General features: G+C 34.7%; 2 protein-coding genes across 6 annotated transcripts in view; one reads left to right on the top strand and one right to left on the bottom strand.

Moving 5' to 3' along the window:
- Positions 1–7,899, top strand: part of LOC138331406 (potassium voltage-gated channel protein Shaw-like) — a 42,370-nt gene extending 34,471 nt beyond the window's left edge. For all 5 annotated transcript variants that reach the window (XM_069278999.1, XM_069279000.1, XM_069279001.1 and 2 more), the window contains exon 3: positions 4,463–7,899. In XM_069278999.1, the coding sequence (XP_069135100.1) occupies positions 4,463–5,536 (1,074 nt within the window). In that variant the 3' untranslated portion in view covers positions 5,537–7,899. The remainder of the gene's footprint in view (positions 1–4,462) is intronic.
- Positions 7,900–10,722: 2,823 nt separating this feature from the next.
- On the bottom strand, positions 10,723–15,679 carry LOC138331407 (alpha-ketoglutarate-dependent dioxygenase alkB homolog 4-like). Its single transcript, XM_069279004.1, has 3 exons — positions 15,571–15,679; positions 14,068–14,280; positions 10,723–13,277 (listed from the first exon to the last, which is right to left on the bottom strand). Exons 1-3 carry the CDS (start codon positions 15,652–15,654, stop codon positions 12,774–12,776), a joined length of 801 nt encoding a protein of 266 aa, XP_069135105.1. The 5' UTR covers positions 15,655–15,679; the 3' UTR covers positions 10,723–12,773.
- Positions 15,680–15,831: the final 152 nt, after the last annotated feature.

Genomic DNA, 15,831 nt, shown 5'->3' on the forward strand with positions numbered 1-15,831 from the left:
GGTTATAGTGACGGGGTTAAGTCGAGTTAACTAACCTTTTGTCGATAAGGTTATAGTGACGGGGTTATGTCGAGTTAATTAACCTTTTGTCGATAAGGTTATAGTGACGGGGTTATGTAGAGTTAATTAATCTTTTGTCGATAAGGTTATAGTGACGGGGTTATGTCGAGTTAACTAACTTTTTCTCGATAAGGTTATAGTGACGGGGTTATGTCGAGTTAACTAACCTTTTGTCGATAAGGTTATAGTGACGGGGTTATGTCGAGTTAACTAACCTTTTGTCGATAAGGTTATAGTGACGGGGTTATGTCGAGTTAATTAACCTTTTGTCGATAAGGTTAAAGTGACGGGGTTATGTCGAGTTAATTAATCTTTTGTCGATATGGTTAAAGTGACGGGTTTACGTCGAGTTAATCAACCTTTTGTCGATAAGGTTAAAGTGACGGGGTTATGTCGAGTTAATCAACCTTTTGTCGATATAGGTTAAAGGCATCCGGTTAAGTCGAGTTAAACGCATGTTGTATTTGAGTTAATATGTTTTGATAAGCAGATAAGTGACACCTGGTAGCCGAATTGATTTGATAACAAGCGTTGATTATATGGCTGTTGAGTAGGCACAACTAAATCGAGTTGAACGTCAATGCCAGTGTTTGGGTTGTGTAACGTGGTAAGCGATACCCAGTTTTTGTAGCGAAATATACGGTAAAAACATCGATAAGCATGCCAGTAGTTGATTGTGTATATCGTTGGGTAAAGCTGTTTTCATGGTAACGGACTATATAGAATGTTTACGACAACAAAAGAGGTACGCGAGGGCTTTAGTATGAAGAGTGGTGCGGGTTTCATGTTATAACGGTGGTCTATTAGATTACATAGACATCTGCTTAAAACGTACCACAAGTGAGCTGTCCTATTTATGATCAAATGAGCGTACACACAAGGGGATGTATGACACTCGGTCGGGATGGGGATGAGGAGAGCAGTGTTGGTTATTATATATAATAGATGGGTGTCCGGTGACACGTGAAAAAATGACCCACCTTAGAAAATTACCCGGGGTCATTATTCTACGTTACACCGGACAATGTTGTGTTTTAATTAACGTTTTGGTTGCTGAATTATTTATATGCTTAGGGGTATCAGAAATTTGATTTCGAGATACAAAAACGACGTGGGTTAAAAAACGATATACCTTCGATTAATTAGTCCCACCTTCCGGTGACTATAGCGTCATATTTTGATGTAATTTTTATGTTCCAATCACCGGAAGGAAAGTGGGGCTAATCGACGGTAAGTCTTAGTTTACTCACAGGCATTTGGCTCTATAGACATTATTTTCTCTATATATGTGTGTAATACTGTGTTACAGTATTAAATATATCTAGAGAGAGAGAAATGTCTATGAAGCCAAATGCCTGTGGTGTATCGAACCAGCCCCAACCACAACCCCTCAACCCCCGTATTAAATACGCCTTTATATCTGTAAACCAAAATTAATACAATAAACATACATGTATCAGTTCCTCTGTCCTGATGTTATTAGGACATGCCTATTGCCAAAGACAACACATAGACGTCTTATATATGTCAAACATAAAAATAAGAACAGTTATGGAATAAAACGGATTAAGAGAGATCGTGTTCATTTGGAACAAAAGTACATATGACCTCCATACTCAAACAAGACAAAAATTCAATCTTGCTTGCAATCTGCATTTTGATTGGCTTCAAATATGTGTTATCATTCATGATGTAGAAAAACATTGCCGTTTGTAACGTCGCCTCTGATTGGGTGATTCAACGACGTAACGATTTCGAAGATTAATCATCCATAATCATCTTTGTAACTCATAGCGCAGGTAACTAAGCTATCGTTCATGCATTCACTATCAAGCACACAGACCTAGGCCATCATTCGTGCAATATAAATACCCTTTATACTCAAAGCACACTGAACCAAGCATTCATTCATGTCAATACGAGTATACATTATAACTCACACACTTTGTTACTTGAAGCACAGCAAACTAAGCTTTCATTACTCTAGGCACAGGAAAATAAGGATCCATGCAAACATCCTTTGTAACTCAAAGCAGATATAACTAAGCTCGAGATGGAGGTCATTCGTGCAATTAGGAACACACTTTGTAACTCAAAATTATGCTCGCAAGGTACCATTCATGCGCAATTACTATATTACCATTGATGCAATGACGACCATCCTGTGTAACTCAAAGCACAGGGAACTACATTGTAAGCTCTCATTCATGCAATTACGAACACACATTGTAACTTAAAGCACATTGAACCAAGCACTCATTCATGTAATTTCACACACATTTTATAATTCAGAGCACAGGGAACTTAGCTCTCATTCATGCAATTACCAACACACGTTGTAACCCAAAGCACATTAGAAAAACATTTTGTAACTCAGAGCACAAGGAGCTACATTATATGTATGCTGGCATTACTCAAAGCACTAAGGTACCATTCATCCAGTTATAACATCCCTTGTAACTCAAAGCACAGGTAACTACATTGTAAGCTTTACGAACAAACTTTAAAACTCAAAGCACATTGAACCAAACATTCATTCATGAAATTACGAACATACTTTGTTACTCAATGCACAACGCACTAAGCTTTCATTACTCAAAGCAGAGAGAACTAAGTTCGAACCCATGCAAACACCTTTTGTAACTCAAAACACAGAGAACTACGCTCTCGTTCATGCAATTACCAATACACTATATGACTCAAAGCACAGCGACCTAAGCTCTCAATTGTGCAATTATAAATCCTTTATGATTCCGAATACGTGGAACTAAGGTTTAGATTATCGAAGCACATATAACTAGGCTCTCATCTAGATATTTATATGTAAGGACATATAATTATCGGTTAATCTTTCGAACGTTACGATATTTCAAGACCTGATATGACCCTCCAATGACGTCATTTTATCGCTTAATCGCGATTTCAAATAGCTATAAAATGTTAAATATCGGTTCTTGAAATTCATTAAGAAATCGACAAGTAAACTGACATCTTGTATCCTCAGTCTATAACTAACAGCAGAGTTGTTGGAACATGCGTTATTGAACCTACTTTGAGAAAATATTGACTTAGGCGGGGCATGATATGTCCATATATGTCTGACCTTCAAAATACAGAACGGCCGCGGATAGATACAATCTTTAATGTCCAAGGCACATGCCTGTATTCATTACTGACCGAGGAAAGGGTCTTGGGGAGCAGACAGGTTAATGTGACATGATATCACCCTCATCGCACAACAATAATGGCAATCACGCAGGCAAATTGGAGTTACGTCTTTCGCTAACAAGAGTCTGCGTGAATTGATTCTTGGAATTCCGTTTGTTCTGCAAAACTGACATCCTAGAAAGTATGTCAGTCGTTATCACAGTAATGTGGGTCTCTTTGATGCTGATGTTTCAATGTTTGTTTTGATAACGGACAAAAACGTCTTCTGAACAGAAACGCGATATTTTGAAAACCACCTTCTAAAATCAAACATAGAAACATAACGTTATTTTGGCCCTGTACTGTTCAACTGTTTCTTTCTACAAAGAATAGTGTGTTCTATATCTTTTGCTCCAATCATCCATGCATGCAACTGTCGACTTTTTACTATCGACGGTTACATGCATTTTACGAATGTTGCTTTAATTATTGTAACTCAGTATTTCAATTTTATAATAATGTATCTTATTCTTTCACGAGTATGATTGCCAATTCTACTGCTTTGACGAGTTAAATAATCTTGTCCTCAGCATTCACGAGTTCAATAACCTATTCCTCTGCTCTTGCGGATTTTATGCTCTATTCCTCTGATTTCACGAGTTTGATGACCTATCTTTTTGTTTTTACGAGATTGATTACCTATTTCTTTGTTTTTACGAGTTTGATGACCTATCTTTTTGTTTTTACGAGTTTAATGACCTATTTCTTTGTTTTCACGAGTTTGATGACCTATTTCTTTGTTTTTACGAGTTTTATGACCTATTTCTTTGTTTTTACGAGTTTGATGACCTATTTCTTTGTTTTTTACGAGTTTGATGACCTATTTCTTTGTTTTTACGAGTTTGATGACCTATTTCTTTGTTTTTACGAGTTTGATGACCTATTTCTTTGTTTTTTACGAGTTTGATGACCTATTTCTTTGTTTTTACGAGTTTGATGACCTATTTCTTTGTTTTTACGAGTTTGATGACCTATTTCTTTGTTTTTACGAGTTTGATGACCTATTTCTTTGTTTTTACGAGTTTGATGACCTATTTCTTTGTTTTTTACGAGTTTTATGACCTATTTCTTTGTTTTTACGAGTTTGATGACCTATTTCTTTGTTTTTACGAGTTTGATGACCTATTTCTTTGTTTTTACGAGTTTGATGACCTATTTCTTTGTTTCATGAGTTCCTATTCCTTTTGTGTTTCAGATATACGCCTGGATCTCCATCGTATTTGTGTTCATGTCAATCTTCTCGTTCTGTGCGGAGACCCACCCGGATTTCCAGGTCCATCCCTCTACCACTCAAGGTTATGAGGACCTATACAATCTGTTCGCTCTCAAGGATAAACTGATGATTGACGTGACAGAATCCTCTGGCGGAGAAGAAATGTCCAACGTCACTTTGAATGTTGACAACAGCACGTTGCTAGGCGACGAGGACGAAGGGCTAAACACTGTTCCACATCCGGCCCTTCTAATCATCGACCTTATCTGCGTCACGTTCTTCACGCTTGAGTTCGTCACGAGATTTGTGTTTTGTCCAAGGAAGGTCCAGTTTATCACTGCCTTACAAAACATTATAGACTTCGTAGCAATTGTCCCCGATTACATTGAATTCATCATCCACGCATTCCATCCTTCAGGGTCTGAATTGCCTTTTATGGATTTCATTGTCATTTTGCGCATGCTCAGGTTATGTAGGATCTTCCGGTTGATCCGCCATGTTCCTGGGCTGTGGATACTTCTATACACACTTAAAGCCAGTTTCAACGAATTATTGCTCATGTTTGTTTTTCTGTTGATAGGAATGGTTGTATTTGCCTCTTTAATTCATTTTGCAGAAGGTAAAAAGGGATTCGATAACATTCCTATTGGGTTTTGGTGGAGTGTGGTTACCATGACAACGGTTGGGTATGGGGATATGCACCCCACCACAGCGTTTGGCTATATAATAGGCTCTCTGTGCGCCATTTCCGGTTTGCTCATGATCGCGTTTACCGTCCCAATTATTGTAAGTAATTTCGTTTTGTACTATACGCACGTGCAGTACGGAATTGTACGTCACGAACGCGAGAAATCGAAACTTCTCGATTTTAACTCTGATGATGAAGAGTGCAATGTGGAACACCCAGGAAACAAAGAGAATCCAAAACCGGACCAAAGACCATTTCGTAAAAGCAAACGAGATCGAAGTCCGAATGTGTCAAAAACTCCCCCATTGGAGGAAGTGACTGAACTTCCAAGTACAAAGTCCACAGACGGAAACTTTAACAAACTCTGAGAAGGAACGTTGCTGAAATATCTCAATCCAGAGTTATCGTTCCTTCCAAATACCAAGAACGATAACTCTGGACGAAGGTCGAAAATGTTTTTATTATGATTGCGAATTATTTGCCTTTTTTGAAATATTGAATTAACATTAATTATTATGACTTTGGGTAAGATATGTTTCCCTTCGTTGCCCAGTTTCTTCGTTAATCCATTCCACGTATTTCCTCGTTGCCTGTTCCAGACACTTGCCCTAAATGCAAAGAGAAGGGATTCGCCAGGATTTATCTCCCTTATATGGAAGTTGCAGATACGATTAATCTTGGTTTATCTTATTAAAAAATGTTCCGACATTTTGATAAGTAACGACTGTTTTGAAAGACAATTTCTTCTCAAGCATCGTCCAAGGTGGTTAACTGTCACGTGATTATTTGTTTTAAACATTGACCCAAACTGTGATGATTGTTTTGTTGTATTAGCCTCTGTTTTAATGGCCGTCACTAACAATATGTTGAAGATATTTTTTCTTCTGTGAAGAATATATCTATGTGATAAATCAACAATGACAAACGTTTTAATCAAAGAAATGAAAACAATGATATTTTATGATGTGTTCACCAAACTGACTTTTCCTATAGTTTTTAAATGGCATTTCCTTTATTTATTAATCATAACTATCTTTATAAATTGTTGTATCACTAAACTCTCGTAAGATAATTGACTTACATGTAATTTTAATTAGAATAAATACAACTGAATATTGTAATTAATAACGGATCATTATGGTTGTAACGCCAGCTGATTATGGTGACGATCATATATGTGGGTGTCTAGTTTTAATCTAGACACTGAATGTTTATATATAGAACATTTTAATCATGGACTTATTTGTTCAATAGCACACAAGTGCAAGTACATCTGTACTAAATCAGAGCGAATTCTAGAGAACCCTCAGTCAAAATGTCTCTCCTGTGTATATAACTACACTACAGAATGTGGTTTGTACAGGTACAATGTAAATAAGATCCGGAAAAGTTCGTGCATGTGGTTAGGTTGGGATACTGTTATCACACTACTTCAGAGTATACTGTCATCGAACAATTTTATTCTTGTTATTATTTTAGCACCCTAGTGATATAACTTGATCGATGCATTATGTTTGATTGTCAAATCCCTGTAAATTGAAACGACACAGGGACCTGTGTCAATGTGTTATATAATATATTGTCATTTCAGTATTAAGTATGAAAACAATTTATTACATGTACATATACTTTGAATAACGTTCAAAGAATCTTGTAATTAAAGCCAGTTAAATGGCGGAGGGGTTCATTTACATCCTAACACATAAGCATAAAATATCTTGTAATAAAACGAGGAGAAATTCAGTATTTTGTAAGCACCATATGATAATTGACTTGTACTTTCTCACTATACCTATCTTTTTATGAAGAGTTCATTACATATATGTATGTATATATTAATCTTGTTGTAGCTACGTAACTGAGAAGGGAGGTAATTATGGGGAAGGGAGATAACTGCGGTAATATTTAATATAATTGTTTGCAAGAAATTTCCTTGACAAAACGAATGTTTTAAATTATTGCACTGTCACTATGGATTGCTTTTGCGGAACAAAGTCCTTTCTGAAGGACACTAATTTTATACAGTTTTGAAATACTCATGCAATATCAATAATACTTTTTAAATGTCATGTCTAATTTCATCAAACTTTCTCCATAGTTAAGCATTACAGAAATTATTTGAGGAAAAATTGTAAAGTTAAAGTACTTTCTGTAATGTTTTTCTTTGGGACAGTTTAACTGAAAGAAATGTTGATGAAACAAGGCTTAGAATTCTGCATCTGGTGCCTTTTTGTTTTTATTATAAGAAAGCCAATTGGCAAATGTTCAAGATCAAAATTGAATTTTAGTATGCTTTTTACTTATACAATAAACTGTTTTAGAATATTGGTAATTTTTAGATAGATTTCAGTAGATACCGTCTCGGATTTGTATTATTAGACTAGTTCACATTTTTATCAATATTTTAAAATCTTTTTTGGCGAAAATTATTTGCGTCCATTTTAAAGTTTATCTGATTGGCATGTTTCCAGCACGACACTTTAACGTTGAAGTGGGTTACTTATACTCCTAGCCAAACTAGATGTTTCACACTCTATGCAAATTATTATATATACGTCGTTAGGTGTATAGTTATCGCCTCCTGATACATATGTCAAACACCAGGAGGCGCTTCCAGCATTACTTCTGCCACTGCATCAAATGATGAGTGAAAATAAATAATTTATTGTCCTTTTAACTATTTTGCACTTATATTTTGTATTTTGATATTAAAGAAATTGTCCTCTTATTATTTGAAGTCTTTGTATGGTGTGATCGAAGACATCGTTATTTCAGAGGTTGTTTTTTTTTCTCATTCTTTAATTTAAAGTACCCGCTGTTCCCATTCCGGTATATCCCCATTCCACTATTCATGATGTCATTAGTGAATTTTCACTCTGCTTCCTAATTGACCTCCCGAACGTTCTCTAAACACCACCACACTTTTCGACTTGAGTTAAGCGTTCCCTCTGTTGATAAAACGACAGTGACAGCCTAGTAACTCCTGGCGTATATCGAGGATGCTGTGAAAAAGGCCCTGTGTACGTGTATCCTCTCCTGGTCGAACCAAACCATATTTAGTCTTTAAGTTGACATATTCTCTTCCACCTAAATATTCAGCATGAAGACGGAAAGTCGGTGGGACGACTGGTTTGCTCGTTTTGCAAATTAACGTACTGTTATGGATCCTGATATTATCAGAGTTACTTCCCTTCGTTGAATTACACCACATAGAGTTACATCCCTTGGAAGTATACTATCTGAAATCTGCTTGATTGAGATAGCAATATAAAATTGGTCAAACCCACATACATAAATATAAGTGTGATTTGTCAATACGAATTTATATGATGGAGTTATCGTTAAAACGAAATACCAGAAACAAATATACATAGAGATTGGAAACTCCTTCTTTATCTTTGTTGACAAGTAGAAAAACCTCCGTTTTATAGGCATTTCGCCTTGAATAACTACTTTTAAGTGTATTCTTTTAAACATGATATTTCAGCATCAATACAAAATTTAAACATAATATCGTGGTTTGATATGAGCATTTTTGCCAATTAATTTATGTGATTTTTGAAAGCATGAAAATTACCAATTTTATTTGGTTTTTCGAAAATCGGACGTTCAAAACTGGAAGTGCATTTTGTTTTATCAATATATGAGTTAAAATAGTATTTTTTTCTTTCCAAAATCGTACTCAAAACATCTGAAAATTACTGAACTTTTGTAACATATCAAAGTTATTCTCATGTATTAAACTATTTGAGAGTTTATCTAAAAGCGCCAAGGTACATACAGAGGTACATCTACCGATCGTAATAAAATGGCGGAGTTGCCAATCTCTAGGGACATGTATATATGTTTCTGGAAATACCCATCATTTAAGAGAGCTGTTCAATATCTTTCTCTGAACCCCAGGTATAAGATTCGCCTAAAATTTCAATATCCTTTGTTGTTTTGCTTCATTTCCTGCAGGGTTTGTCCGTTAAAGTTGACTGCTGAATTCCGGTAAAAAAAAGGGCTTCGGGTTGGTTCTGGGGTTTTATTTTTTCGAAATTTTCGTTTTTTTTTTTTTTTTTTTATTTTTTTTTTTTTTTTTTTATCACTGAGAATATCAATGTTCACCACAACACAATCAGATATACATGTGCCCATCTAATTTGTGACACGCTCCTCATATAGTTTGATCTCTCCGTCGGGCCATGTGTGAACACAGTACATGTATCCTATATCATTATATAGTGGTATCAATTAGCAATAATATACTATCGAGTTTGCGTCTAACAATAAGAGAGAGTTAGGCGTTAGATCTCTTTTTAGAACTATATAATTATACAGTCTGTATTACAAAAGAGCCGGGGTCTATATTTATTTTGTTTTGTGTCTTATTAACACCCGTGGCCATTTAAGGTTAATGTTTAGATGTTGTGGTTTCATGTCTCGTTCATAAAAGATCTTCGTCCGCTAAACCTGCCTATATTATCATAGGCTTGTTTTATTTTTTTTTTTTTTTTTTTTTTTTAATTTTTTTTTTTATATATATATATACATATAAGGAAAAATTTTGAAAAAAAACCTAATAAAAAAGGCAGGTATAGCGGACTAAAAAGATCAAATTCCAACAATGTTAGAGGTATAGCACTACGAGACACTCTATCATTACGTGGTGTCGATATTGTCTATCAGAAGTTTCTCAATATCAAGCACCTAATATTATTGGATTAAACAGATCAAAGCCAAAGGGTTGTGCTTGCATGTATCGGACGGAGGAGGAGAAAAGTTCCCGGAAATAAACCACTGTACAACGATTAAAATCTGCCTCATGGTTTATGTTGACACAGAATTCAAGACAAAGAGATATATTGCCCATTTTGTCCTCCACACGGTCAGAGCGCCCAGGAGTTCCGATGTAAATTGCTACAAGTTCAACTATAGGCCAAATATGTTCATATTTCAAATACACAATTCAATCAATGATCAGACATTCATTTGTGAAATGTGCAGTCGTTCTAAAAAAATGTCTTTATTAATAGGTAAAATTTAAAATAAATTGATATGCTTTCTGCATTTGAAACGAAACCCCGTACGCTGATTTTATCTTTACGTGTACATATACATTGTACGGCGATCATCTTTTAAATTAAAAAAAAAGTCGGTTAATTACTGGACAAGTATGGGTACATATAGTGGATTAGAGAGCGTTTCAATTTGATTGGTCAATGGAATTAAAGTATCTGCTATTGTTTATGAAATAGATGAAAAGTACATGTCGGTCGGTTATACAACTTTTTACGATATATCATATACCAAAATAAGTATACATTTATACCCGATCAATAGATATTATTGTCGTCCCTGTGCCGTTTACTAATCTGTTACCTTGACAACCGATAGCAGTGATTTGTTTATCCGTGGTTACCTTGACAACGGATGGAAAATATTGGTTAATCCGTGAATATATGACCGATAAAATAACGACACGTGTATAGATAAGATAACTCCGCCATATAAAAACCATTCTTGTTATCTATATATAATCCAGGGTGCGGAAGTTCAATGACACACATGCTCAATTCTGTCATATCGAAATATTGTTGCTGTGTACGTGATGTCACGTAGAAGATTTTGGCGTTTAAGTGATGGCGTAAGTTTTGGACGTAGGCTCTGCACACAAAACTTGTGACGTTTTCCACATAAAGACTGACCAATTACCAATTTCATGTCAAACAAATTCTACATCGAGCCGAAAGAGAGATTCATAGATTTTTTTTTTTACATAAAATTGAACTTTAATTTTTCTTGCGACATGTAATTAGTATGGAATAGTTTGACCACAGCTAGGTCTAACAATCTTTGTTCATTTTTCACGTGCGAAAGGAAATTGACACCAAAAACAAGGTGTTTGAACCAGGCGCTGCTGCTTCGTTTATTTGTTGGTTTTTCTCCCTTCATATTTTGTAGAATCTGTCTAAATTCACATTCAAAGAAAACAAATGAAATACAAAAACATTGATTTCAATTTTCTTGTCGCTTTGTTTGGTCATTTTGGTATTATACACATGGACTTGACACGAATTTCCAACCAATTGTCATATACCTTAATTCTTTGTTGATGCTATTTCATAGAAATGTTGATATCATAAAATATATTAGCCGTTGGTTGGTAATTTGCGTCAAGTCCCTGTGATCTCAGATGCTGACAATGACGAGTTGAAAGCCTTGATATTCCGTGCTTTTTACTTTTGTCTCGGACGCAATAAAACTTTGGAAGATCGCTAAATAGGATAATTAAGGCACATCTACATACTGCAGGGGCACTATGATAACTTTCTGAGTTGATTGGAATAGTGTTGGAGTTCGAAAAGGAAAGGAAATGGCCGTTTTGTGTTTTAACAATGTCCCCATGGTAACACACTGAAAACTGAAATATAAAAAGTCGCCAATAGGAAAACAAATATATGTCCAGAAAGTTTTGTGAAGTTGAGCGGTTTTGGCGTTACAGTCCAAGAAAAGTTCATTCATGTCTTTATTCCTCCAAAATTTGAAGAGTTACAATGAAAGTATTATATTATGATGAACATGAAAACAACAGAAACTTTAGGTAAATAAGGAGAACATTGGTACAGTGCAAAACAATCAAAATAATAAGTGATAACTATAAAATATGACAAAAAACACACACAAAAAGGGGAAAAACACCACAGAGTGTAGGATGCATTGAGACATACTCTTACTAGTTAAACGTTAGCTGTGAAGCTTTTTCGGAATAAATACAGCATTATTTAGCAAATGACGCAAAGCATCGGTCCTCAGCAATAAAAAACATCTTTCAATGTGGCTGGTGGACTGCCAAGGTCCAAGGAGCACCCAACTTTGCTAGCCAATGGTATTCAGTCCGGTACTCTACCTGCAACATCGTAGACTACTGTACCCTTGGCTAGCGAAGTAGCCCAATACAAAATTCACCACAAACGTTTTTTTTTTTTTTTTTTTGTGGAAATAAAAATATCGATGATTTTTTAACGTTTCAACAGGCTACTATAAACGATTGATATTAATTAACTGACAAACTACAAGTAACACACAAAATACATATATTGGCAATTTACATATATTTAAGGGTATCGAATCCAAAATGTGCGACAGTTATTCTGATATGTCAGAACGGTGAACATTAGAATCTATGAATCAAGACAATAATCATGTATATTATATTTTTGTGATGAAATAAAAGTCATATCATCATTTGCGACTCCTGCGATGTCAGTTTAACTTGTATACGTTCAAAGGGAGGTAACTCTTACAATAGCATTTTATGGTTTATTTTGTCTGTATAGTTCAAATTTTAATATATTACAGCAAAAATAATATAAAACTGTATTGTGTGTAAAAATTGCTGTATTAAATCAATAATTTCGTTTTAACAATTAAATCAACAAAGATATTTGCTGATATTCAATCACAAATATCAACACCTTTTATCTATATACTAAAAAAAATAATATAATAAACATAAACATGATCGTCATATTTTGACGGTGTCATGTAAATTGAGGAAGAAAAGATAAATCCTAAGATATTTTTAATGAGCCATAATATTATATATTACTTATGAACCAGTCAAGAACCAACCACTTTTCCTTGAAAAGTCAATGCAGCATCTTCAAGTTTTTTACCCACATCTATTAATTTACTGTCTGTTTGGAACTCAAGGGACAGCTCTCTAAGTGTAATAGCTATGCGATCTTTACTGATATCCTCTCTATGAATGCCATGTTTCCATGTATTCCGTGCTGGACCATAAACCACGATCAGTGACCTCTGGTGCAGGGGAACTTTGACCTCTACGTCCTCATCGTCCTTGACAAAATATAAATAAGTGTCTGACAACAAGTTCAATGTCACCAGTCTATCACCCCATAGCCAGAAATCGTCGAAGTGTGGATCAATCGCTGAACCTCTCAGGGGAGAGTACTCTAGATTGCAGAGTTCTACAGGTTTGAAGTCTGCTAGTTCTGTCACTTCCTTCATCCGACGATACAGTGGTTGACTGAAGTTTGGAAGTCCAGTAAATGCATCACACTTCAACTTTTTCTTCTTGAAATTCACTTTTGGACCATAATCCTAGAAGGCAAGAATAAAAGATGAACTAATCAGTTAAAATCAATCAATTTACACCATGGAAAGGAAATTGGAAGTTTTCTTTTCAGATTAAAGAATAATAACCACTGGTTTAACATTTTGAGTTCCCTTGTGAACTTTTCCTGAATAATTATTTGAAGAAAAAGGACTCACATAACAGTGCTTTAAAGATGCTCCACTGCTGACAGAGCATAAACGATACCCTTCATTTGAATAATAACTGAAGTTTAATTGTGTTTCTATGTGTCTAACTAACACAAAAATGAATATGAAATAATTCATTTTAATGCATGTGCAATCAATACTACTACTTAATTTCATATAGAGCATAGTGCCATGGATTTTTTTCGGGACGCAATTAATTATCTTTAATATTTTTTATTTTGAATTAAAATAAGTTTAAGTAGCTTATACTTTTCAATGGTGGTAATGGTGTAAAGTAAGTAACTTTTGCAACTGAAGAAAAATACAACTTTGTCTGCTCCTGTTTTTAATAGTAAAAACATACCATTCATCAGATGTGGAGCATTTTTAAATTGTGCATTTGCCAAATTTTCCATTTTCACATAAGATGACAAATCTTGTTAACAGATAAGCCTATTTTTTTTTACAAAATATATATGTGTGTTTCTCAGGGTTTTCACCGATACAGATTCAATGTCATGTTTTCATTCTTCACTTAATTTAACCTTCACCCCCAGAAAACACATTTAGATTATTTAAATTCAAAGACTGGAAAAGTCCATTATAAAATTTCAGGGGTTAATATTACCTGTTTCCTCCTCCCTGATTGTGACACAGCAAAAGGTACTCTGTATATCTCCTCACATATGCTTCTTTCTTCCTCTTCTGACACAAAGTTCTGGATAATTTTAATTCCTGGGAAATCTATGGGGGTGCCAAGGTGATCAGGATGCTGTTTCCAAGGTGATTTAATGCCTGGCCATGCCTTACCACAGTACTCACAAAAGTAAGTACAGACTCCCTGTAAAAATCAGTGGTATTTGATTATCATATAATTCACCTGAATTCAGGACACTTTGATTCGATTGTGACATTTTATTAAGTTGAAAAATCGAAAAAACAGAATGGATAAAACAGAAGCAAAGATTTTCAACCATACCTTACCTTTTTAATTGCATTGTTAATAGTCTAAATTATTGCTAATAAACTTAAAATCAAAAAATACACCTACTCTAACTAGCATATCAATCAGTTGTTTTTTTTATATCATTATAGTTCTAATAAGCTGAAATTTCACATGCACAACTGTGCAATGTGATGTTTTATCACACTCCTAATTATAGAATAAAAGATATATAATATTAATTGATCATTCTAACCAGATATTAAGTTATGTGTAACAACTAAAGACATTTTCCTGTTATCACCATCCTCAATACTCCAGGGGTTACTTCCATTGTTGTGATATCCACCCTTGGACTATCTCTTGTAAAACAGGTAGTTCAGAAGCAAAAAATGAGCAATCACAGGCCTTCAAAAACTTCCTTTAAAAATTAGAGACAGTTGGGTGGATATAAAGACAGTGATAGTAACCTCTGGAATATCAAGGATGTTTTATTGTTAAAATGATCGCAAATACGGCCTAAAACACAAAAATTATACCGGTATCCAGACAGATATAATATGGGCCTAACCAGAAACACATATACATAGAGATTGGCAACTCCTCCAATTTTACGATCGGCAGATGTACCTCTGTATGTGCTTAGGGGTTTTTAGATAAACTCTTAAATAGTTTAATATAAAAGAATAGCTTTGATATGTTGTAAAAGTTCAGTGATTTTCAGACGGTTTGAGTATGATTTTGGATTTTTACTTTATTTACTTTAACTTATCTATTAATAAAACAAAACACACTTCCGATTTTGAATGCCTGATTTTCGAAAAATCAGGTAAAATTGCTTATTTTCATGATTTCAAAAATCATATTAAATAACATCAATCGGGAAAACTGGTCACATCAAACCATGATATAAACTTTGTGTTGATGCAAAAATATCACGTTTAAAAGAATATACTTAAAAGTATTTAGCCAAGGCAAAATGCCTATAAACCGGAGGTCCCTCTGCCTGTCAACAATGACAAAGAAGGAGTTTCCAATCTCTATGTATATATTCTGGCCTAACCTCACTGATTATGATTATCATAACAACTGAAAATATGAGGCTGTATAGCAAGTAACAAGACAAACAGAAGCATGTTACCGATAGTAATCAGTTCCATTGAATTACGTTTATGTTCGGAAACTTACCTTCTGTTCAGATCCTGCTGGCAACTTCCCCTTTCCTTCACAAATGACACATGTGCGTATTCCTTTACATCCACAGACCTCCATGTTGTTGACATCACATGCAACTTCCGGTTATTGTAAAAATAGAGTCGGTCCTATTTTTGCCGTAAAATATATCTTTAAACAGTAATGAGCTTCTATATTTTTCACAATTATTTTCATTAATTCTAATATATTTATTATATACTTGTGTAACGTATTTGAGCAGGAAACGTATTGAAA

Source organism: Argopecten irradians, chromosome 9, assembly GCF_041381155.1.
Source record: "Argopecten irradians isolate NY chromosome 9, Ai_NY, whole genome shotgun sequence".
Classification (NCBI taxonomy): Eukaryota; Metazoa; Mollusca; class Bivalvia; order Pectinida; family Pectinidae; genus Argopecten; species Argopecten irradians.